This window comes from Microtus oregoni, unplaced genomic scaffold (assembly GCF_018167655.1).
Source record: "Microtus oregoni isolate MIOR12 unplaced genomic scaffold, Mior012 000028F_ref0000031, whole genome shotgun sequence".
Classification (NCBI taxonomy): domain Eukaryota; kingdom Metazoa; phylum Chordata; class Mammalia; order Rodentia; family Cricetidae; genus Microtus; species Microtus oregoni.
This window is the reverse complement of record NW_024543087.1, coordinates 13077861-13103774: the sequence shown is the minus strand read 5'-3', so window position 1 is coordinate 13103774 and position 25914 is coordinate 13077861. Positions and strand designations below refer to the sequence as shown.

Here is a 25914-nt window from a genome sequence, read left to right as displayed (position 1 = left end):
CACTGAGGAGTTTTGGCTTTTTATCTGGAGACTTTTCTACCCCCTAGGGCCTGGGAGGGCCTCATAGTGCTTTGCTTCTGGCTGGCAGATGCCAGGGTAAAGAAAGGGAGTGTGGTAGAGTTCAGAAAGTAATGGCAGACCTGAACCCTGCGCGCTTGCCCACTCTGCATTGATCGAACACAGTGACATGACTGTACTCCGCCCTAGGAAGGGGGAGAGCATAACATAACTCTGGGGTCCAGGTAGAAAAGGGGTGCAGCCTGGCGAATGGTAAGCCAGTCTTCACCGCACTGTGTCTCTGAGTGGTATATTGTTTGGCTTTGGAAAACTGGGTAGCTATGGAAGGAAAATCCATTTTGCCCACTAGATGAAGACTCCTGAGAGTGGAAAATCAGAAGAGTCTTCCTTGAGCCTGGTGGGTAGAGTTTTGGGAAAACTTGCTATGAGTTCTGAGAAACACGTGGCTCATGATAATCAAGTCATCTATTGTAGCCGAAATGTTTCCAAGGTGTTAGTAGATATCTGGACAAATGTGTCTAAGGAGGCAGACTGCTTTGTATGCATTTTGCCTCTGAGTGCATCATGTTCTGGTTCAGGAATAGATAAAAGTTAACACCCTGCTGTGAAGTAGGTCAGTCTACCTAGGCATCAAAGGAAGGGACCACAGTGGCGCGCTCTGTGCGCTGGCACCCAGTTCGTGAGCTTCGGACAAGGGGGCTGGAGGTTAAAATACACAGGCACACACAGACAGAGAGACAGTGACACGGGTTATCCTTGAATTCCCCAAGAATGCCTCCTTTATTGTGTTCAGGGGCAGATTATATAGAGATTGCCATGCCCCAGCCAAACCCACCAGAAACCACTCTCCTGCCATTAGGAACTCCTGAAGGTCTCGTGCTCAGAGCAGCTGTAGGCACTCAGATCAGGGGATTACAAGAAATTCAGGATCTGGGGTCTCACTGCTCCCAACACCACAGCTTAACATGGGGTCAAGGCAGACTGAATTCGGATGAAAACTTGCACGGATTTAGGTTAAAGGGACATCCCAAAGACTGTGGGAGTCTAGTTATGACAGTGGTCCTCTCTTATGTTTCTTGAGTTACCTGGATTCATTTTTTTTCCTGGAATAGCCATCATCCCACTGCAAACCCTTAATGTTCCTCTTTTGTGTTAGATTTATTTCTCATCTGCTTAGGTCTTTTGATTGTTATCTTTGGTGAAACATTTTAATAGCTTATTGAAAAAGCTTATAAAATAGGTGAGGTTTTGAGCCCTTACATATCTGGAATGTCTTCATAATCAAGTTTGGGAAGAGTGTGGCTTGATTGGGTTATAGGTTGATTGTGGGTTGTCTGTGACTTTGCTTGATGAGTTTATCTTCTTGCTTCCCGAACGCCTAGAAATCTGAAGGCATTCTAACCGTCAACTTCTATGTGACTGCTTTTCTTAGTCTCAAAGGCTTAGTATTGTCTTATTTTCAGTGTTTGAATTCACCATGATAACTCACTGCTGCAGACCTTGCTGTGATTCAGACACTGGTGTTGAACTGGACTTTTCTGTCTGACAACCTCAGCTTCTAGGAAGTTGTGCATGTTTCCTTGCTTCACAGCCTCTCTCATCTTCCCCTCATCTTTCTCGCCTCTGTTTCTCAAATGTCACCATCGCAGACCCCACTCCTTGTGCTTATTTAGACTTTGACTCTTTTGTTTCTTTTTTTTTCTTTCTGTTGTCTGAGATTTTCTGAACTTCACTTTCCAATATGTCTGAGGTTTAAGAGATTATTATTATTGTTATTATTATTTTGAGACAGGGTTTCTCTGTGTGTAGCCCTGACTATCCTGGTGCTTTGTAGACCAGACTGGCCTTGAACTGACAGAGATCTGAGTGCTACTCTCTTGACCGGTTGCTTTTTTTCATTGTTGAAATTAGACAGTAGTCCTTACTATTTTTGTAACAAATGGCAGACAAAACCAGGTTTAGTGAGGCTGCAAATTCTCATTTATTCATTTCTCATTTACTGTACTTTCTTTTATCAGTTATAGGCTTTTCTTTTTTTTTCTTTCTTTTTTTATTGAGAAAAGGATAAAAAAAAAAAGTTTCCACCTCCTCCCAGCCTCCCATTTCCCTCCCCCTCCTCCCACCCTTCTCCCCCTCCTCCCACCCTTCTCCCCCTCCCCCCACTCCTTTTCCCCTCCATCTCCAGTCCAAAGAGCCGTCAGGGTTTTCTGCCCTGTGGTAAGCCCTAGGTCCTCCCCCCTCCGTCCATATCTAGGAAGGTGAACATCCAAACTGGCTATGCTCCCACAAAGCCAGCACATTAAGCAGGATCAAAACCCCGTGCCATTGTCCTTTGCGTCTCATCAGCCCTCATTGTTCGCCATGTTCAGAGAGTCCAGTTTTATCCCATGCTTTTTCAGTCACAGTCCAGCTGGCCTTGGTGAGCTCCCAATAGATCAGCTCCACTGTCTCAGTGGGTGGGTGCACCCCTCGTGGTCCCGACTTCTTTGCTCATGTTCTCCCTCCTTCTGCTCCTCATTGGGACCTTGGGAGCTCAGTCCAGTGCTTCCAGTGTGGGTCTCTGTCTCTATCTCCATCCATCACCAGATGAAGGTTCTATGATGATATGCAAGATATTCGTCATTATTGCTCTAGGATAGGGTCATTTCAGGTTCCCTATCCTCAGCTGCCCAAGGAACTAACTGGGGACCTTGGCTTGGGCACCTGGAAGCCCCTCTAGGGTCAGGTCTCTTGCCAACCCTAAAGTGGCTCCCTTAACTAAGAATTGTGGTTCCGTGCTCCCCTGTCCAACCTTCCTTTATCCCAATCCTCCTGTTTCCCCAAGGCCCCCCCTCCTTCCCTTCTAACTTTTCTCTCCCCATCTTCCCTTACCCCCCCCCCCCCAAGATCCCAATTTTCTCCCCGGCAATTTTGTCTACTTCCCTTAGCCAAGAGGATAACTATATGTTTTTCCTTGGGTTCACCTTCTTACTTAGCTTCTTTAGATTCACCTATTGTAGACTCGGTGACCCTTGTTTATGGCTAGAAACCAATTATGAGTGAGTACATCCCATGTTCATCTTTTTGGGTCTGGGATACCTCACTCAGGATAGTGTTTTCTATTTAATTTTAGACAAAAGGGAAACATAGTGATATTTTATTTGTGGTTTTAATAAATAAAACTTGCCTGACACAAAAACATGGATAAATGTTCTGGGTATGTAACTTGGTCATCTGGATATGCAAGGCCTTGGCTCTCATGTCTTGCACCACAGCCATCAAAACCGTGGACAAGGTACAGAATTTTCAGTCAGCTGTTCTCATAGACTAAATGGATCACTCCTCTATTTAGTTTATTGCTATAGTCTTGAAGCTGGTTATTATAAAATTATTGTTGCTTTTTGTATATGTATTATGTGTGTGTGGTGTTCCTGTGTGTGTGCACTGGTGTACATGCTATGGAGGTTAGAGGTTGAAGTCAGGTTTCTTTAGTTGCTCTCTACCGTATATATTAAGACAGTGTGTGTCTGTGAGCCTGGAGCTTGCTGATCACTTATCTAATTAGCTAGCTTGCCCAGAGATTACATGGAGGCTTGGGTGGAGAGGTAGCAGGGGAGACATTCACTTGTCCTTTACATGGCTGCTGGAAATCCGAACTTTTGTTCTAACCCCTTACTGCAAAGGCTTTAGTTTCTAAGCTGTCTTCCCAGCCCGAGTTGATGCTTTTCTGCTAGGAAGCCGCTCTGTTACAGCTGTTAGTGTGAGGGTTAATTAGCAGCATTAAAGCTTAAAGGTGAAAGTGTGAATGTATTCTTTTGCCTTTGTTATTATTCATATGTGCATATTTTAGCACATTTGCCAACTTATTTTTATATGCCATTTTCCATCATTTCTACTGAATAGGATATTAAATTTGTCTCTTCTTTTTCTGTTTACCTTCAGTTTTCTGAGACTGCTATTTATTATGTGACTTAAAGCTATTAAGCTATTAAAGCTCATGCCATTTTCTGTTTTGTTTTATTATAGATTAAAAAAATTCGGACAGTCATATTTATTCATACAATTTTTCTTTATTATTAATCTTTTTTATTAAGTTTAAAAAGATTTACGTGTCTATGCTGTCCTCATTGCCACAAGTCCTGCCTCAGCCTTCCAAGTGCTGGGTTGTTGCTGTGTGCCACTACACCTGGCTTGTTTTGTGTTTGAAGACGTACACTTTCTCACCTGTCCACTCTTGACTCAACTAAAAGCTAAATATATCTAGAGAATTGTCTTCTGAGCTTTTCTTTGACACCTTCGTTTTGATACTCTGATTTCACAACCTTCGTTGTTTTGTTGCTATCAGTGATAACATAATTTTCTGTTGCATGTAACAATTTACAGAAACTTATCTGTTTGAGCTTGTAAATGACACTTGTTATATAGGAATGAATTTAATAAAGAAATGCAAGACCTACACATTGAAAACACGATATTGTAGACAAAGAGGACTAAAATAACTGAAAAGAATCCCATTATTATGGGGTTGAGGTTTAATATTATTAAAATTGTTCCCCAGTTGACTTATAAAGCCATTGTAATTGCTGTTATAACTCAGGGTGCTTTTTTCTTTTTTCTTTATTTTCTTTCCAAAAAATGACAAACTTCTTAAAATTTACGTGGAAGTGCATAGGACTCACATGCCAAAAGCCTTAAAGTTACACGTTGTAAGTTGGATGACTCACTTTTTCCAATTTTAAAACGTGATACAATGCCACACTAATGAAGATGATGTGCTACAAGCATAAAGAAAAATGTATAAATTGATGGTGTGGAACCAAGTACCCCCCCCCCCCCCATCTGCCTTTGCTTTTATAGCCAGGTGACACAGAGTTCTATTTAATTATATTATTAGTGTGTGTGGGTTTGGAGTGTGTGGGCAAGCCATGGTTCAGGTGTGTGGTAAGAGAATAACTTTTGCGGACTTGGTTATTTTCCTTGTACCTTTACATGGTTTTGGGAATTGAACACAGGTCTGTTGGCAGGCTTGCTTGGCAAGCATGTATATCTATGGAGCCATCTTGGCTCACCACCTGATTTTTTTTTTACAAGGGTAACATAATATTTTACTAGAGAAAGAGTAGTCTTTACAACATGTAATGCTAGGACAAGTAGATTTTCACAGACAAAAGAATGACGTTTGATCCCTGGCCTTATGCCATATTAAAAAGTTAACTTCATGAATAATAGATGCAGGAGCAAGTATTGTGACCTTGGGTTAAGCAGAGGTTTCTTGAATACAGTACCAAAAGAAACAACAAAGGAAAAATAAATAGACCTTCCTGAAAATTTTTTTCTTTTTACATGTGTGAGTATGTTGCTTGCATGTATAGCTGCACCATGTGTGTGTGGTTCCACAAAGTCCAGAAGAAGACATCAGATTCCCCTGGGACTGGAGTTACAGAGGGTTGTAAGCCATCGTATGAGTGCTGGGTATTCAACCTGGGTCCTCCAGTGGAGCAGCTGGTTCTGTTACCTGCTGAGCTATCTTTGGAGCTCGTATTTCCCCTCCTCCTTCTAGGTAGAACGTCATTACAGATAGATAGGTGGTGGCACTGCAGATATGGCTCAGCAGTAAAGAGTGCGCTGCCCTTGCAGAGGACCTAGGTTTGGCTTAAAGCACTCACATCAGGTGGCTCACTACCACCTGTAACTCCAGTTTTAGGGGTACAAGACTCTCTGGCTGCCACATGTGCTTATGTGTATGGAACATATAAATATAAATCATCTTCAAAAAGAAGGATAGATAGGTCGTATGTTACCTTCTCTCTGACATTTTCCACTTTGATTTTTCCCATTCTCTTTTGTTCAACTACAAAGCAATGGCCATACCATGCAAAAAAAATGCCTCACGAATTCTTGGTAGCCTTCAACAGGCATAGAGAAAGATGGCCATTTGAGCAATACTAGAAAGCAGTTTGCTTATAGAGGTGCAGAGAATGTATTTGTTGGTAAAAATACATCATCCAAGTTTGGGTTCTCTGTGGTTCATAACTGATTATTATAAAAACTGTCTCAGACATATAACCCATTACTGTTCATTTATGGAATAGCAGGGTTAGCAAGAAAGGAAATACAACCACTGGCCTGCCATCTTATGAAGAGAGGAAGTGGACAGATTATCTCTTGTGTTGGGTATGGAGGATAGTGTACTTTCAGATCACAAGACTTAAAAAGGCATTTTTTTTTTTTTACAGTGCTTAAGCTAACCCTGTGGAGTGTAGGCATAAATAGGAGCCTAGAAAAACCATTATAGGTTCTGATGTTGTTTGGGGAGTGAATTTGTGTTTAGTTTCTCCTTCCCTTATTCTGTGAAGTCCTGGGGTTTTGTCTTATATAGTTATTTTCTGTCTTTCATTTATTTATTTATATTTTTGAGACAGGGTCTCACTCTGTAACCTAAAACATTTGAACTTGAAATCATGAGAGACATGCCACCAGGCTCAGCTATATTTAAATAATTTTTATGTCTTTTTCTCAGTTTCTTGATATACTTTTCATATCTATGGATTTTACAAATGACTTTCTCATTTATGTATTAATCTCATTTGATATTTGTAGAATTGATATCTTGAACTAATTCTTTTCATTCCTCTCTCCCCCCCCTGACCTTTTTTCCCTCCCAAGACAAGGTTTCTCTGTGGTCCTGGCTGTTCTGGAACTCACTTTGTAGACCAGGCTGCCCGAGGGCTCACAGAGATCCGCCTGCCTCTGTCTCCCAAGTTCTGGGATTAAAGGTGTGTGCCATCACCACCCTACCATGATCTCTTTTTTAATTCAGGGAATTGGACCATTCTTTCCTTTGCCAATCACTGTTTTTCAAGTGCTTATGTAACTATTTGTATGATATTACCTTTACTTTTTTTCCAAATAAAATGTTTTAAGAAATATAATTCCTCAGTTTCCATGCCTTTTGTTGACCTAGTCATTCATTCTTCTCAACCATTACATTCCCCAGATATGTTTTTAAAAACATTTAAAACCATACAGGGGAATTGGAATAGTTGTAACTGAGTGCAGTGAACTTGCCGTCCGATTCCATCACTTTGTCTTTGTTGTTGTGGAAATAAGGAGCAGAGATTGGTACATTTCAACACTGCATTTTAGCTTGCACATCATTAGCTGACCTTAAAGCTCATATAGAGGTCTTTCTTTTTCTTCTGAGACAAAATTTATGAAGAAAAATCTACACAGATTTTAAGTTACTGTTGAGTAATTTCTATAGTTCTGTTTCTGTGAAGACCTTCTGCTGAGGAGACTGAAAACCTGCAAGGCTACCATCTCCAAACTCATGTTTTTCTTTATGTTCTCAGAAGTAGACTTTAAATATCATAAAACACCTTACAGCCTTCTCTTTTCATCATATAAATGCCCTTAACAGTAAAATATTTATAGTCAAAAGTATTTTCATTTTTTTTGTAGCTCATTCTTTGAGTCAATGAAAGTCTTTAGCTTGGCTAGTGGTATCACATGTGCATGCTGAAGATGACCCAAGGCTATCTCTGTTTAGTTAGAAGCTTAAAACTGTCGCCAGCACAGTGATATAGTTCTATAACTCAGGTGCTCAAGAGGGTGGGCAGCATGATGAGGATCCGTCTCCAGAGAAAAAAGAAAAGGCCCGAGCATGCAGCTCATTCATATAGTTAGTCCTTGCCTTATCTACGTGCAACCCTGGGTTCAGTCCCTAGGACTGGGCGTTGGGTTAAATGAGCTGTTTCTCAGCAGTGTATCTAGGAAAAGGGGGGCATGCAGTTTGTCATGCATTTTACACTCTGTCATGGGGAAATTTTGGGGGTAGTCATGATAGAAATTGAACCCAGGGCTTCTTCCCTGAACTGGACCCTCTCTTGGGCATATTCAATCTCAGATTAGGTTGTTTTCATCATCCTTGTTATTAAATTCTTTAAGAAGAGTTTGTCTTTCCTCTGTAAATGGGTGTATCTAAAATAACAATTGTAATAGGTCCTAGATATATTCTTTTTAAAGGAATAATTTTATTGGCATATAGTCATTGTACATAATAATGAGTTTCATTTCTAAATAAACATATATACATTTCATATACATATATATATTTTACTGTGACTGTGTTCTCTCCCATGCTTCTTCCCCTTTCTTTCCCCCCATGTTGGCTCTCTTTGTTCCTTTGAACAATTTTACTTCTACTCTCAGGTTTTATATATGTGTATTTATTATACACACATACACACATATGTAGGTGAATTTTTTCTTTTGGCCACCAGCTCACAAATAATGACACAGAAACTTACTGTTAATTATGAGAGCTTGGCCTTACCTTGGACTTGTCCTACCAGCTCTTATGACTTAAATTAACCTGCTTATATTAATCTATGTTTTACCATGTGGCTTTTTACCTTTCATTCTGTTTGTCCAACTCTAAGCTGTGTCTCCATGGTATCTCCTGTGTGCCTCGATTATCCTCTTCCTCTCTTTGCCTGGGAATCCCACCTATCTTTCCTGCCTAGTTATTAGTGTTTACCTTTTTATTACATCAATCACAGCAATACATCTTCACAGTGTACAAATATCCCACATACACCCATGTGATTTTGTGTACATAGATGTGTTCTTAGTTGTTTGGTGGTCTTGTCACTGTATCTTCAGCACCAGTAGTACCTGGCAATAGCCAGAACTCAAAAACTATTGCATGGACAGTGTTGCTTATAATTAACTTCAGAGTAACAGACCTTCAGTTACTTGTTCTGTGTATTGTGCTTTAATTGGAATTGATTTTTAAATTACACTAAAAGGCAAACTCGCCTTTCTGTTACTTTAAAGCTCAATATTAAATCTTGTTGGTATATTCTAATACTTGGGCTGAATACCTTTCCTGAAATATCTTTCATGATTGGAAATAGATTTTAGAAAAAGTCATATTAATTTTATATTGTTAGGTACAATTACAGCTTGATTACAGTTTTCTGAGCTAAGATATTCTCATAGATTGTTGTGAATAGCTTAGTGAAGTTACCAAGTTGGTAATTGATGTAAATTTAAATATTCTAAAATTCACTGAAATAATTTGGTAACAGAAAAAGGAATTCAGTCCCTGATTTTCTTGAGGAGAGATAAAGTTGCAGTGTCAAAATTGAATGTTCAACTATGCCTTATGATTATGCAAGGAAAAAATTCTAACTTACTGTTTTTGTTTATTTCAGGACTGAACACAAGTAAGCTCCTTTTTCAGAGTTAAAGAATTATTTAAAAAAAAAAAAAAACCAAGATGGGGACGCCTGGTTCTGGAAGGAAAAGAACACCCGTGAAAGATCGATTTTCTGCAGAAGATGAGGCTTTGAGTAACATCGCTAGAGAGGTGTGTACCGGGGAACACAGATGATGCTCACAGGTGCCGGGGAGCACAGATGATGCTCACAGGTGCTGGGGAGGCAGACGTTTGTTTGTCAGAAGCTGTTGGAGATTTGCTAGGAACAAGACATTATGTATGACTGGCCTCTCACATACAAATAAATCTGTCCTGGTAAAATGTTCTTAGATTTGTATCACTTCTGAATTTGATTTTCTGAGAATTCATCTGAGATTAATTTTTCATTATAATTATGTGGTTTATGTATGTTTCAGGCACCTCACTTAGGATACTTAAAATTTGGAGTTCTGAGAACTGTGTTGTGACTCACTGAGCCTCATAGCTCCCAGAGCTGCTGAATTTATTATCTATCTATCTATCTATCTATCTATCTATCTATCTATCTATCTATCTATCTATCTAGTGGCTGTTTTTTGAGAAGCCCAGGCTGGCCTCGAACTCCCTGTATAGCCAATAATGACTTTGAACTTCTAGCCCTCCTGTGTCTACCTCCCAATGCTGGGATTACAAGCATGTGTCATCATATTTGGCTTACATGGTGCTGGAGCTGGAGCCCAGGGCTTTGTACATGCTATGCAAGCAGCACCAACTGAGCTTAATCTTGCAACTGTGCCGGAGTTTTTGTGTTTAATTCTTTTAGATACTAACAGAGCTTCGAGGAAGTTTTAGTTTCTATTTGTTCATGACTTCTGGCGGGGTAAGAGGCAGTGGAAAGGATTGGGGGATGGGAAGGGACATTGCTTTTGGATTCTTTGCAGCATTTCCTGTTGTATGTGTGTATTTAGGATAGCTCTCAGTTGGGGCTTCTTCCTGAGGCTCCAACTGTGTTTCAGATTCCTACTGTAGCTGTGGATTTGAAAGGTCAAGTAAAGGACTCATTCAGCATTAGCCTTGTTTCCTTTGGACTTACTGCAGAGTGCACAGTCTTTGTTTCCTCTTGAAAGCTAGCTAGTATTTGAATTATAAATAAAACCATTTAATTGTGATTTTATTTGTATGAAATATCAGGGTAGGCATAACCATAGCTAGGAGCATTAGGGAGTGACTTCTCAGATGTATGATAATGGAACCTTCTGGAATTTGGTAATAGTGATGATTGTGTAACTCTATGATTCTACTAAAAATACTGAATTATCTACTCTAGAAGGGTGAACTACTAAAAAGTTTTCAGTCAGGTAGGTTGGCAGTGATATCTCTTTGCTATTTTAATTTGAACTTTTTTGTTGTTGGTATTTAAAAGTTATTTCTTACATAGGCTAGCCCTAGTCTCAAATTCCCTATGAAGACCTTGAAATTTGACTTTCCTGTGTCTATCCTGTTCCCCACTCCTATTGGGAACACAGGTTTGTGTCACCGCACCCTTTTAGAATTCCTTTGTATTGTGTGTGTTTGTGCACAAACATGGGGGCCAGACTTTGACGTGGAGTGTCTTCCTTAATTGCTCTTTTCCACCCTTTTATATTTGAGTGTGTGTGTGTGTATGTGCGCGCGTGCGCGCGCCATCATGTGCCTGTGAGGACAGAGGACAACTTTCAGAAGTCATTTTCTCCTGCTATGGGGTCTGGGGCTCACACTCAGATCATCAGGCTGTGCATCAAACGCTTTTACCCTCTGCACCCAGTTGCTCCCCTACTTCATGTTTGTGGGAGAGGATCTCTCACTGAACCTGGAGCTGGTCCCAGGGGTCCTCTTGTCTCTCGTTCCATTCAGTTCTGGGATTACAGGTGTGCACTGCTTTTTTATGTGAGCTCTGTGGGACTGAAGGATGGTTTTCATGCTTGCTTAGCAGGCATTTTAGTGTAGAAGCCGAGTTTTGTAGAAGAGTATTTGGAGTAACATTACCGAAAAATTGAGTAGGAGAGTATTAAAGTCATCTAAAAGTTGACCATAAAGTTACTTTAGAAGCCAGATATTTTTTTTAAAGATTTATTTAGTTATTATGTATACAGTATTCTCAGTACTCTGCCTGCAAGCCAGAAAAGGGCACAGATCTCATTACAGATGGTTGTGAGCCACCATGTGGTTGTTGGGAATTGAACTCAGGACCTTTGGAAGAGCAGGCGGTACTCTTAACCACTGAGCCATCTCTCCAGCCCCAAAGCCAGATATTTTTAAACTACAAATGATATTTTTAGAATAAAAAAAAGCAGTCCTTTACATTGATGCTAAGTATTTCTATAAGTTACATACTTTTAGGTTAAAAATTAAAATTACTGAAGTGTTTGGTTTAAAACTGGAGATGAGTTGGGGAGAGGGTTCAGTGGTAAAAGGTTGCCCCACAAACCTGACATGTTCAGATCCCAGAAGCTGATATAAAGAGCCAGCTGTGATAGCACACATCTGGAGTCCTTTCATACTTATGGTGAGATGAGAGGAGGAGGCAGGAGGATTGCCTGAAAGTTTGAGGGCCAGCTAACTTGAAGTATCTAGCACCGCAGAAATGAGAGATTTTGCCTCCGCAAAGTGGAAGGAAGAACCACTCTCAAAATTGTCCACTGAACCTACACATATGTGCTTGAGCATTATGTGTACACACCACACACATACACTGTAGCAGCGTAAACGAATGTAGACAGATTGTAAAAAAATATATATATAGCTTTAATGGAGAAATAGACTTACAGAACCACCGTTCCCGCAGAGACCAGGAAAGCAGAAGCAGCAGCTGGGAGCATGCTCGCCAAATTTATAGGCAAACATTAGCCCGAGGCGAACACGCCCCCTAAGGGGCGGGACTTATTCCTACATCTCTCCTTTTTGTCTAAATAAGACAGAACTAAACCAAATACAACTATATACAATAATAACAAATAATAAAATATAACAAACAATATTGAGAACAAAAGTTTTGCTAAACATTCTATCTCAAGGAGTCTAAATAATGTAGAGAGTAACTACAATTATATAATCTTCAACTCCGTCAAAGATCAGAGAAGGAATAAATATTACTTAACAAACAAGATATATCCAAAATGTGCAACAATTGACAGAGACAACTGACTACCTGGGCAATCACCCAAAGTTTCGTTTGCAATGTTGAGTCAACCAACTTTGGCTAAGGGCTAACATAACTGACATACCATTATTAAAGGCAAGGAACTTTTCAAAACTATCTTACCCTGTCTTGGCAGGATATGACAGTCCTGTTTTATCCATTGATGCACGCTCTGTATCTCTGTTAGTGGTTGAGGTATGGGCATTTCTTTGCCCAAAGGCCAGTTCTGCCAAATAGAAAGGCTCCAGGTGGAGTGTCTTTGGTGCTCAACATTCTCTCAGGAATAGAGCGGTGTTGCCAGGAGCAATTGTGTCTCACTATCACGAAACTCTGAGTTAGATTAAGGCCATTTTCTACAGTTCTTTGAAGAGGTTGAAGATTATCTATCTATACTAAGTATAATCTCTATATATCTAGAGAACCTGATTAGTCTGATTATAAATGACAAACTTAGATGACTATTTATCTATATAATTCTCAATATCTATCTAACTTAAAGACTAAGACAATAAACGACTGTGAAACAAATGAGGACAATGACCTCCAAATATAAACAATGTACAAATATACATTGCAATATGGTAAATATATATCAATACACAAACATTATATAAGTATCTTAATCAGAGGTAGAAATGTACACTGCAATATGGTAAATATATACTATATATATATATATATATCAATACAATATATGTCCATACATAAAAAATGTTTTAAACAGAGATAGAAACATACATGCATATAATGGTCAATATAATTTAACTTTGTATCAATATATAAGAATCAATACCAATATATTTGTCTAAAAGCAGTAACTCACAATTATAAAATCTATTATCCCATCATTCCCTTTTTTTTTAAATGATCCCTGAACTTATAAAATTCCTCCCCCAACCTCCCAACCCCTAAATGATGTCCCTAAACCCAGGGGCAAACTTTACTGGGAGAGGGGACGTCGTCCTCTAGAATTACTTCCAGCTGTCATGGGGGCGACGTTCTTTCTGGGGGATCCTGTGAAAGTAAAATGATGGTTAGATTTCAAGATCAATGTCTTTTAAAATTGCAAATAGTCTCTGAGTATTTTGTGGAGGTCTGGCCAGAATGTTGTACAAGATGTGCACCATTTCAGCTAACCAAGTTGGGATCGTCTTGTGCAGCTGGTATCCAAAACAGGTCTTGTAGTAGCGCTATCAGTATCATGACGTCATATCAACCAGGTAGAGTTGTTGTTGTGGGGCCCCATCTTCTTCCTGGAAACTTCAAATGTCACTTCAGGAAAAACTCATTGTTCATTGTAAAAAACTTAAACATTAATCATATAGACATATATAGACATACATACATATATATATATATATATATTCAATGAAAGGCATGATAGATATATTCAATGAAAAGTATGATAGATATGAAGAAAAGCAAAGATGTTTTCTAAACTCATATTTCTTTCTGTCCCATATCATGGCTCTTCACATGAGACAGAAAGTCCAGAAACTCTGGGTTTTTCTCTTACTAACAGGCTTGGAATTGGAGAGGGACTGAGCTATAGTCCAACTTCAAAACCAGCTCTACATATTTATAAAGAAATGTTTAATAAGATATATATATATATAAATTAATACTTATAAAATGTGTCCATCCATCAGTAATTAAATATTCAGGGTCCCTTAATTTCTTTGAAGATGAGTATTTTCCTGTAGAGATAAGAAAAGAACCCTGCCTCCAACCTATCTGTATTTCTTACCATCAGTATGCTCGCCATCCTTATGAAAGAATTGTTATTTATCTTTTCCAAGTGGCTTCTCTTCTTCAAACCGAACTTTTATTAATTTTTAAGGTATCCACAATTTTTCCTCACCTGTGAAGATAAGAGCAAAACCCCTTCCCCTACGTAGCACATCTCCTGGCTTCCATTGTGAGGTCAGCACATCCTTGAAATAAACTGGTTGATTTAGTTCAGTAGACTTTTCCATTATCCAATGTCTTTCTGCAGCCATTGTTCCCTTCTCATTAGCGTTGAGAAAATTCAAGGTTAACAAAGCATTATGTAACCTATTTCTGGGGGTGTTTTCCACCCCTTTCTGTTTGTTCAACATATCCTTTATAGTTCGATTTGATCTTTCTATGACTGCTTGACCTGTAGGATTGTTTGGTATACCTGTAACATGCTTGGTATTGTAATAATCAAAAAACCGTTTCATTTTCCTAGAGACATAAGCAGGACCATTATCTGTCTTTATTTGTGTAGGTATACCCATGATAGCCATGACTTCTAATAAATGAGTGATTACTGAATCAGCTTTTTCTGAACTTAAAGCAGTTGCCCATTGAAAGCCTGAATAAGTGTCAATGGTGTGATGAACATATTTTAATTTGCCAAATTCTGCAAAGTGGAACACATCCATCTGCCAGATTTTATTCCTTTGGGTGCCCTTTGGATTAGCCTCTGCAGGCAGTGGCGTTTGGTTATAGAAAGAGCAAGTAGGGCAATCCTTTAAATCAATAACTATGAGAGGCCATCCTTTTGGTAATAAAGAGGGCAGAGGAATTCCAGATTGCAGAGGGCCCATAGGTTGAATAACCTTGTTGATGGCCCTGAGATCTGTCACCATTCTCCATTTACCTGATTTTTTCTTAACCACAAATACAGGAGAATTCCAAGGGCTGGTAGATTCTTCTATATGTCCAGCATCTAATTGTTCTTGTACCTGCTGTTCTAAAGCCTGTAACTTTTCCTCAGCTAAAGGCCATTGCTTTGTCCATATTGGTTTCTCAGTCAACCATTTTAGAGGTAAGGCTGTTGGTATCTCTGAAGGGACATGAATCGCTTGTTCTTGTACAGCCCGAATGGCCGGTTTTCCCCATTTGTAATATCTTTTAATATTATTCTCAGAAATATAGGCTCTAGAAGTAGCAGGAATGTTAATTTCGGTATTCCATTGTTGTAATAGGTCACAACCCCATAAATTCATTGCGATATTGGCTACATATGGCTTTAATTTTCCTATTTGTCCCTCTGGCCCTATACATTCAGCCCATCTTGTGTTCTGCCTTACTCGAGATAGGGTTCCAATTCCCAGGAGCTGAACATTTACATTCTGAAGAGGCCAATACGGATGCCAAGATTCTGGGATAATGATACTTACATCAGCACCTGTGTCCAGCAGTCCAGTAATAAAAATGCCATTTACACACACTCTCAGTTTAGGTCTTTGATCATTTATAGAAGTTTGCCAAAACACACGTAACTTATCTTTCTGATCATTATTGCTTGTAACAGTAGGCATGGGGCTTCCTAATTGTCCTGATGAGTCACATTCTCTGCAGAAACTGGAAATGACTGAACCATGTTTGCCATGGGGGCCTGTGAGGCCCCCCCCCCCTCACGTTTCCCGACTGTATCGTTTGCCCTGTCTATCTCTTGTAGACCTGCATTCATTCGTCCAATGTCTGCCTTTTCCACATCTTCTACATAAACCTGAAGGCTGAGTCCTCCTATTTCTGTTATTTCTATTTATTTATTTATTTATTTTTTTTGGTTTTTCGAGACAGGGTTTCTCTGTGGTTTTGGAGCCTGTCCTGGAACTAGCTCTTGTAGACCAGGCTGGTCTCGAACTCACAGAGATCCGCCTGCCTCTGCCTCCCGAGTGCTGGGATTAAAGGCGTGCGCCACCACCGCCCGGCTTTCTGTTATTTCTAGAAGATGCATTATTATTATTATTTCTGAAAGATGCATTATTATTATTATTATTATTATTATTATTATTATTTCTGAAAATCCGTTGTCTACAATTCCTTTTCATATGACCCATTTTGCCACAATTAAAACATTTGGTATTCTGGTGTCTCCTTTTACCATTGGAAATTGCTTCTTCTACCCATGCTTCAGTGCCATAATCAAATGTATCAACATTGAGTGTATGCAAGACCCATTCTTCCAAGGGCGCTGATCTGAGCTTTAAAGGCCCCAAAATCCTTTTGCATTCCACATTTGCATTTTCATAAGCCAAAGACTCAATCATTATACGTCTTGATTCTGGGTCAGATATCCCTATTTGTACAGCCTTAGTTAATCTTTGTAAAAAGTCACTAAAGGGTTCTCTCTGACCCTGTTTAACTCTGACAAATGATTCCATTCTCTTTCCTGGGTCTTGTACCCTGTCCCAAGCCCTTAAGGCTGCTGTAGTACATATGGAGAGTGTGTTTCCATCCAAATTAGCTTGTTTCTGAGGGTCGGAAAAGAGCCCTTCACCTAGAATTTTATCTAGGGAAATGTCAATTCCCTTCGCTTTTTCCTGCTGTTCTAAAAGTCTAGCCTCTTGCCTGAATAAGCATTTCCATTTCAATTGCGGTCCACTCTCAAGTACCGCAGAGCTCAGCTGGAGCCAGTCCGAGGGGGTTGCTCTGCTTGTTGTGGCCCAAGATCTTAGCATCTCTTTAACAAAAGAGGCTTGCATTCCAAAAGTCATGACAGCCTGTTTAATTTCCTTGAGGTCATTCATACAGACAGGCTCCCATGTATCCTCCTTGATGACCCTAGGGTTTCTGGAACCAATCACCTTCTCTGTTGTTATTACTGGAAAGGCTGGTAGAGCTGTAGTTAGAGCTTTGTGGAAATTGTCCCAGAGAGATTTACCCACAGATGTAGTTAATATTTGCCCTTCTACCCTTTGCTCTTCTTCATCAGAATTTAGAAATTCCTCAATCTTTTCAATTCTATTCACCATTGCCTTCTGCAATGTCTGAATCTCCTGTCCAGAATTATGTTCCAAAGCCTTCATTGAGGATTCTAAAGTATGAAGTTTGTCCATTAGAGATAACATCTCATCTTTGGACATAATTTTTATGGCATAAACCGTGCCTTCTTGTATTGACAATCTTTCCGCCAATCTGTCATAAGTTTTAGACAAAATCCGATTGTCACATTCAGCAGTTTTGATTCTCTCAGTTAATGCTTCATTTCCTACAGAAAGGGACTGAATCTTACTATCCAAATCAGCTGTTCCCTCTTCCATAGTAATGAATTTCTCCTTAATATCAGCACTAATGTTTCAGTTCCTACAGAAAGGGACTGAAGCTTAAGATCCAAATCAGCTGTTCCCTCTTCCATAGTAATGAATTTCTCCTTTTCATCAGCCTGGAGAACTTCAAACTGATTCTTGAGAAGATTGTTGTCATTCTCAATTGTTTTTAAGCATTCAATCTCTGCCTTAAGAATCCTGGATTCGTCTTGTAAAGACTTTATCATATTTCTATTATCAAACAAACCATTTAGTGCCAATGAAAACTACGAATCTCAGAAGGATCCATAGATGTGGGGTGATAGACACCTCTTGTAAAATCTCCCACATGGTAAAATAAAAAAAAACCTGTTAAATTCTTGAATACTAACGTGTTCAGACATTTTATTTTTAAAAGAAAAATTTTTTACCTGCAATGATCGGTTCCTGCCAGTGGTGGTCTCTGTGTTTTTGGAGCCTGTCCTAGAACTAGCTCTTGTAGACCAGGCCGGCCTCGAACTCACAGAGATCCGCCTGCCTCTGCCTCCCAAGTGCTGGGATTGAAGTCGTGCGCCACCACCACCCGGCCAAGTCACTTTGTGTCAGACCAAATCTGCCGCTGTGGCGGCTTTTGTTGCAAAACCGCAGGTACTTGAGTTTCTGCTAATTCAGGCAGTGGGGTTCCGCTCCAAACTTAGCCAAGGCAGGCAGGGAGGGGTTAATTGCTCTGGCGAGCAGGCGGGGCAGAATGGGCCTGTGTGGCCGAGTGTGTCTGGGACTCGGCACTGGGACCCGAGTCATGAACTAAAAACCAGCACCCGGGAGCGTGCTGTGTTAGTTATCGGGCTACGCGTTTGAGTCTGGGGGGCAAAATAGCCCCACGTTGGGCGCCAAAATGTAGCAGCGTAAACGAATGTAGACAGATTGTCATAATATATATATATATATAGCTTTAATGGAAAAATAGACTTACAGAACCACTGTTCCTGCAGAGACCAGGAAAGCAGAAGCAGCGGCTGGGAGCATGCTCACCAAATTTATAGGCAAACATTAGCCCAAGGCGAACACGCCCCCTAAGGGGCAGGACTTATCCCTACAATACACACATTCATGCCCTGGAGCTTATGTGTACATACCACACACATACACAGATCTACATATGTGCCCTGGAGCTTATGTGTACACACCACACACATACACACACATTCGTGTCCTGGAGCTTATGTGTACTCACTACACACATACATGCAGATCTACATACCACCACATGCACATAATACAAACACACACACAGATATCTACACACGTGCCCTGGAGCATATGTGTACACACCACATACCACACACACAAGGGAATAAAATTTGTTTTTCTGAAAATGTGGAAGCATTTGCCCTCCCCCCATTTTTAAACAGTCACACATGATGAGTGGTGCTTTGGGAAGGAACTGAAGCCTCTAGAAAGGGCCACAGACTGGCTTCTTTTTCTGTAATGTGTTTATTATAATTTATAGAATCTCTTAGGTATTCAATATAGCTTGCTCATATCCATCCCTCGCAGCTCCGCCTATCTCCCTCATAACCTTTTTCTTTTTTTTTTTTAATAGCTCACAAAGTCCAGTTTGGGCTTCCTGTATGCACAGGGGTGTGGGTACACTTGCCGGAGCACGGGCAGTCTCCAGAGATCACACCCCTGAGAAAAATTGACTCTCCCCTTCCCAGCAGCCATCAGTTGCCAGTAGCTCTTTAGCTAGGGGTGGGGCCTTGTGAGAGCCTCCCCATCATGCTGAAATGTTGACTGACTTGATCTTTTGTGAGTCTGTGTGGGCAGTCATAGCTGCTGTGCGTTCCTCAGTGGCAAGAGCCCTGTCATGTCCAGAAGATGGGTTCATAGCAGACTCCCCAGTCTCTGACTCTTAACTATCTGATTTTCTTTTAGGCAACCTTGATTCTTTTTAGTAGTTGTGTAATATTCCATTGTGTGTGTGTGTGTGTTCTTTTTGTTTATAGGTTCATCTGTTGATTCTGCTTTATTGAATTGCTGTCTATTGCCTAAGGACATAATAGGCATTCAGGCATCTAGGAGAACCAGAAGTTTATAGGTTTTGATTATAGATTAACATCCCGAGGAAAAGGGTAGATAGAAAGAGGTAGATTATGCTTAGGTAAAAAGACACTTTCTACCAGGCTTTATGAAGTGGCAGCCATAAGAGCTGGTCAGAGCTGATGGTAATGCTGCTATTCTTAGGAATTGTTTACTTTTAGGTCATGGTAAATAAAAGATTAAAAAAAACTTTTGGCAAGTATAAAGCTTTCTTAAAATGTGAAGAATTATCATAGTCAGCAGGAATTATGAGTATTAATTCCAGCTTTTATTTAAGGCTATAGCTTCTTTTTTAAAACAAACATGAACTTTGGTTTTCTTATTTCTTGTTTTTTGTTTGTTTCTCTGATTTTGAGACAGGGTCTCTCTTTATAACCCTGGCTATCCTGGAACTCACTATATAGACCAGGCTAGCCTCAGACTTACAGAGACACTTGCCTCTGCCTTGATAAAGGTGTCTGGTACCACCTGGCTGTGTTTGTTTGTTTGTTTGTTTGTTTTAAGACAGGATCTCCCTTTGTAGTGCTCGCTGACTGACTGGGAGTTCCCTGTGTAGACATGGTCCACCACACCTGGCAATGTTGGACTTCTAATAGTCATTCAGCACACATTTATTGAGCACCGATTTTGTGTGGACACTGCTGTGCTTAGAGGGTATGGAGTAGACTATTATAGCAGGTAGCTTAATCTAGAGGGAAATAGACATTGAAGACCACGTAATGGATTCTTCCTCAAATTTTAGATATTTAGCAATTTCTTTTTGTCTTGAGAACCAGTTATTTGTGTGCTATAGTCACTGGCATTCTTAGAATTGAGGAAATATGTAATATGTGTATTTATAACTTTGTTAAGTGCTTTGAGAGAACAGTAAACAGTGTCATTAGAGAGTGTGCCACAGGGACATGTTTGAGGGCCTTGGGAAGGCTTCCTTGGAGGAAGTGGCCTTTCACCTGAGGTTTGAAGGATGAGGGATATTCCCCAAGGGAAAGGGAGTTGTCAGAGAATTTTTCGAAAGCTTGTGAGGCTGAAGGAGGGTGGAGAATTCAAGGACTAAGAGCAGTGGCTGACATTTATCCAGTGTTCATCATTGTACACTGTCTCAGTACTTTAGCGGACAGCCACAGACCTTTTTATGCATCACCATTTCATCAGAGATTAATTAAAGCCATGGAGACATCAGGTAACTTTGCCAAAACCATGATGCCAGGAAAGGCTAGCACTGGAATTTCCCATGGTTCCTGCCCTCTTAACTGTGGTGCCTCTAGTTTCCTCAGGGTGACAACCAAGACAGAGGAGAAGAAAAGGGAACTAGCTAATTCAAGTTAGTGGTTTGCAGTTGGAAGCTAGTTTTGTTCCTTGGGGATGTTTGGCAATGTATGTAGACATCTGTGTCTGTCACAGTGAAGGGTGGTGTGGGGAAGGTGGCCTGGCAGTTGTGGGTAGAGGCTGAGGATGTTGCTAAACTCCCAGCCCAAGCATGAACAGGGATGAGGTTGAGAGTCCTGATGATAGATAGACTCATGGTTATGCTCAGAAGATTTAGTCTGTGCTAAAAGCTAAGCAAAGAAAAATCTGACTTATGATACCAATATTCTCTTCAGGATAAATATTACTACTTTAATATACATATCTCCTTCTTGATATAATGGTATATCTGACTCAAAAATCACATCTGGCTTTGTAGTTGAACTGTGGTTCTTCTTCTCTACATTCAAGCATGTTCTTAAAAGAAAAACTCAGAATTTCTGTCTCATATCAGAAGAGCCACCTGGTGTGGGACAGAAGAAAGATAAAAATGTTATCAAAACTCTGCTTTCAAAATTTCAACTTCTCCCCATAGCTGTTTTTGCCTCTCTGTTAGCTTTCTTTGAATAAATATCTATCAAAATAAAAAAAAAACGCAATGGGGGAAATATTGAAGGTTTTTTGCAAGGGAGTGACACAATCAAAAGGATGGCTTATTACAGGTTGGAGATTGTATCACAGAAGAGTGAGTCACGCACCACAGGTCGTGGGGGTGGTTGGAATGGGAAGATAAGTAGCTGGTGCTTTGTGAATAGCTATGGATGGGCGGCAGAGACAGGACTCTGGCGAATACGTCTGGATGGATGGTAGGGAGCATCAGAATGAGGAGGGCGAGCATGATTGCTTGTTGGCATGTGTTGTATTTCAGCTGGCTATGAGATACCCACATAAAGTTTCCAGGGTGTTTGAGAATACGTACTGGGAGCTCAAAGGTGAGAGGTGGGCTTTAGCAGATTCTTGATACTTGGATGTGATGTTGTATATGGAAGTTACTGAACTCAGCTTGTGGACGCCATCATCTAGGGCGAAAGGTGAAGATGGCTTCTCTTCGCTGAGTCCTAGAGTTCCAGGTCAAGTTAGAATTTTATCTTAGACCTATTTTTTACTTTATGTATTTGATTCAGATTATTCTGTGCAAATTGGATTTGTCAGAAAAAATAATTTCATATGATTCAGAATTACCCCTATTTGTAGTTTAAACATGTTCTCAATGTTGATTTGCAAAATTCTTAAATGATTATGAAACAAGAGTCATTTTTTCAGTTATGAGAAGTGAATGCTTTTCATTTCTACCCAGTTTTAAAAAAATCAAAATCTCTTTTCTGCTTATTGATTACTTACTAGCACGTCCTCTGAGAGCAGGCCAAAGTTATGACTTTACCCAGAATTTTTTGAGATGTCTTGGTGCATGAGTTGAGCCAGTCTCTGTTGCTCCCTTATCCTCAGCTGAGGAGAGGAGGCGAAGGTGGAGCTGAAGCCCCTTTTTCACTCCTGCTTATCTTCCCTACTCCTTCTGACGTGGTCTAGTCACCCACTCTAGGAAGACCAACCACTGTTGCTCTCAGTATCACAAGTCCCTTGGTTAGTTGTCTTGTCTGGAATTAAGGGAATATTGTTATACTAAAGGATTCATTTTGTCTAGGTGAGATGGAGACATTCACTGTCACCATATCCTTCAGTCCCAGTACTGTAAATGGGAAGATACTGTTGGCAGCACACACACACCCCTCACCCCGCTTTTACATGCTGGCTCACATTCCCTCCCAGGGTCAAACTGTACCATTGCAGAGCCAACGGTTTGCTTTACTTGGGCTATTTATTGGTTTGTATCCAGACCCTCAGTAATTAAACTGCTTAACCTTAGATTTCCTTTCTTATTTGGTAAGATTGTTTTTTAAAGATTTTCTGTCAGAAGGTCTTTTGACTAAAAAGATGAAACAGTTGTTTGACATTAGGAAATGATGAGTTAAATTTTCTAGATTTTATTATTTTGGCTTTATCTAATACACATTAGTGCTTTTGTTCAGAAAAAATTAAGTATTTGTCCTCAAGTACCAAAACTTCTTTAAAAAATGGTTTAATACATTTCAAGATCTAATTAAGAGAAATAGTATCTCACATTTTGGATCTAAGGGAAGTTGCTAGGAACATGGAGTAATAACTTTTATTTGTTAATTTGGAAACCATGGCAACACAATAAATATTATGTCTCTTAATTTGTCTTTCAGTGCTCTTTTGGCCTGAGTGCCATAGAAGAATAAACAAAATTAACCCAGTAAATGCTGAGTATGAGCTACCTGAGTTAGTCATTTTTCTTGAGTGTTTCATGTTTTTTTTTTTGAGACAGTCTCATTATATAGCCCTGTATGACCTCAAATTTATGATCTTCCTACTTCAGACTTCCAAGTGCTGGTATTATAGGCCCATACCTTTATACACCTAGTGAATGAGAAAAGATTCACTCCAAGTCAGGCTGGCCTCACAGACTCATAGTGGCCTCCATGCCTCAGTTCCCCAAGTGTCTTCAGGTACAAAGAGTGGAAAGAGCAGAATGTGGAGAACTGCTGGGCTAGTAGCTCACGCCCTGCAGTGAGTACAGCTGGAGGAGGCATGCTGGAGGAGTGGGGCCGCACAGTCAGAAAGGGATTTTTCTGCTGAGGCTTGGAATTGACTTTGAGAGGTCACAGTCAGATGTGACTACAGGGTAATAACCCTAGCTACCATGGATGCATCTGGAGGAGGGGAGGTCACAGCTGTGTGTGTCTTGTTAGGAGATGATGAAAGCTTGAAGGAAGAGTGATGGGGAAAGGAGGCTTTAGGGAGACTGGCAGAGGCGTAGAGACTTGTGGGAACTGGATAGGTGGGATTCAAGGACTGATTGTGGAGGGAGGCTAGGAAAAAGGAAGTCTTCATTTTATCTTCTGGGTGATGGGACAGTAATAGAGGCTGTAAAGAAGGCAGGGAACTTAAAGGGGGTTATACATTTGCTTAGGTATTTATTGAGTCTGAAGTTCTTGTGGGACACCATCCATTTTTAACAGCCTGTTAGATCAGGATGATGGGGAGAAACCTGTCTTGGACATAAAGATTTGCTAACTTTTATCAACTGAAGTCAGTATCTTCCAGGAGAGAAGACAGAATGCAAAGAGCAGGAGGTTAAACCCAGAAACTCTGGTTCTGTTAAAACTTGAAGAATCTAGAAAAGAACTGTGTGTCCACACAGGATTTTGAAGGAGGGATGTTAACCAAAGGCATTAGTGCTGCAGGATGCCAAGAGTGTTCAGGAGGAATGAGGGGTTAGTGATGTCAGCTATCCAGAAAGAATTGAGATAAGAACTTGGAAATTGCACTGGGTTTGGTTGTTAGAGGTCATTAGTGACCTTTGCCTGAGTAGTTTCAGTCCAGTGGTTTGGGCAGAAGCCAGACTGCAGTCATTTGAACCAAGTGAGAAGTGAGGAGAGGTATGTGAAGACGTGGCTGTAGAGAGGAGACGAGATCTGTGCTGGGGTGGGACTTGTTGCCCTCTTTCTTAAAGATGGGAGAGACCTTGTACCCGCTTTAGATGAACCAATAGAAGGAAAGCTGAAGACAGGAAAGGTGGATCGTTGGGGCAGGGTCCTGGGTGGCTGAGTCCTTCATGGCAGTTTCGAGGGGATGCGTTGAGAGTGGTGGACTTGGGGTAGCACTGACCCAAAACAGGAGGGCTGACTCTTCAGTGGGACTTCAGAGAGAGGAAAAGGGATGGCATAGAGACTGGGAGACCTGTCCTGGGCAGGAAGATGTTCAGGGAGCGCCTCCTTCAGGCCCCAACCTGTATTTTCTACTTCAAGCATATTCTCAGACATATTTGAAAGATGCCTTCTGTTGTGGAAAAAATTAGCATAAGAGAAGAAATACCTTACGTAGGAGAGAGAAGAAAGATTATATTGCACAACTTTCTCCATGGAGAATAAAAACCATTTACATTGTATTTCTTAGAAATTCTCCCCTTCCAGTTTATTTAGAACAGTCTGTAGTAATATGGCATGATTTTGAGTGATTCTGTTTTGTTTCTGAAAGCATCTGTGGTTCATTGTAATCTTAGAGTATATACTTAAAAACAAACAAAAACACCTGTTTGTGGTTCACTAGGTACTGTTTATAACTTGATGGACCTACCCCAATTTCTAGAATGTATGCATATCTTGTAGTTGGTTAAGTCTTTTGACTCTAAATTGTTAGATACTAGGTCCAGACTATTGTTAAGTAAACATACCTTTGTTCCCCTACCAGTATAGTAGTCTCAAGTGAGATGTGCAATAAGGATTTTATTGAAGTAAACAGTGAGCACTGCCCAGGAGATCAAGCAGGCCCCTCCTTTTTGTCTATCCACTGAACAAAGTTTATAACAGGATTGACAGGCTTCAGGTGAGCCTTTGGCCGGAATGCTACAGGGAACCCCAGCAAATTTAACCTAGTCCTTCTGCCTACTAAGCTGAAGCAGTTACAGAACTTAAATTTAAAATGCAGAAAGCTTGTGGATGCTTTTAGTTTGAGAAGTTGTATTGTGCGTATTCCTTGGGGTTTCAGTAAGTTGACCCAATTAGTATACAGCGGAAGTCCCAAGGAAGAAAGAAACTGAAATCATAATTAAGAAGCTTTGAAGGCTCTCAGTGAAAGTGGTAGGAACTGCTGGAAAAGGGGGAGCCTGCTGGAAGGAAACCAGGGATGGATTAGGTCAGGATTGAGGGGGGTGGGGTGGGCTCCATTGCTGGAGACTGGGGACCCTGGAAGCAAAGCTGCCCATTGGTTGAGTGTGGAGTTCGTTTCTCTCACTCTGTCTGTGGCTAGCTCATCCACTAGGGGGTAGAAGTGAAGGCTTTGATTATGGCTGAGAAGTCAGAATTTGTGATGATGAGTTAGAGTTCTTCAAATTGGCTCAGAACTGAAACTACATAGATGAGCACAAAGGCTGGGCACAGTATAAGGAGATTAAAGGACTGACCCGGGAACCAGTAGGACCAAAATAGTACAGTTACACAGAAACTGGAGATCAAAGCAAACCTCTGGTTTGTCTGAGGAGATAGGCTCAGACTTGGTGTATAAATAGACAGGTGGAAGTGCGTGGTTAAGAAAGAGTGGGGACTGCA

The 25914-nt window shown here is 40.4% G+C and overlaps 1 protein-coding gene across 20 annotated transcripts in view; it reads left to right on the top strand.

Moving 5' to 3' along the window:
- The window catches only part of Lrrfip2 (LRR binding FLII interacting protein 2), a 105143-nt gene that overhangs the window by 10531 nt on the left and 68698 nt on the right, over positions 1–25914 (top strand). For all 20 annotated transcript variants that reach the window (XM_041676821.1, XM_041676818.1, XM_041676819.1 and 17 more), the window contains exon 3: positions 9216–9370. In XM_041676821.1, the coding sequence (XP_041532755.1) occupies positions 9281–9370 (90 nt within the window). In that variant the 5' untranslated portion in view covers positions 9216–9280. The remainder of the gene's footprint in view (positions 1–9215; positions 9371–25914) is intronic.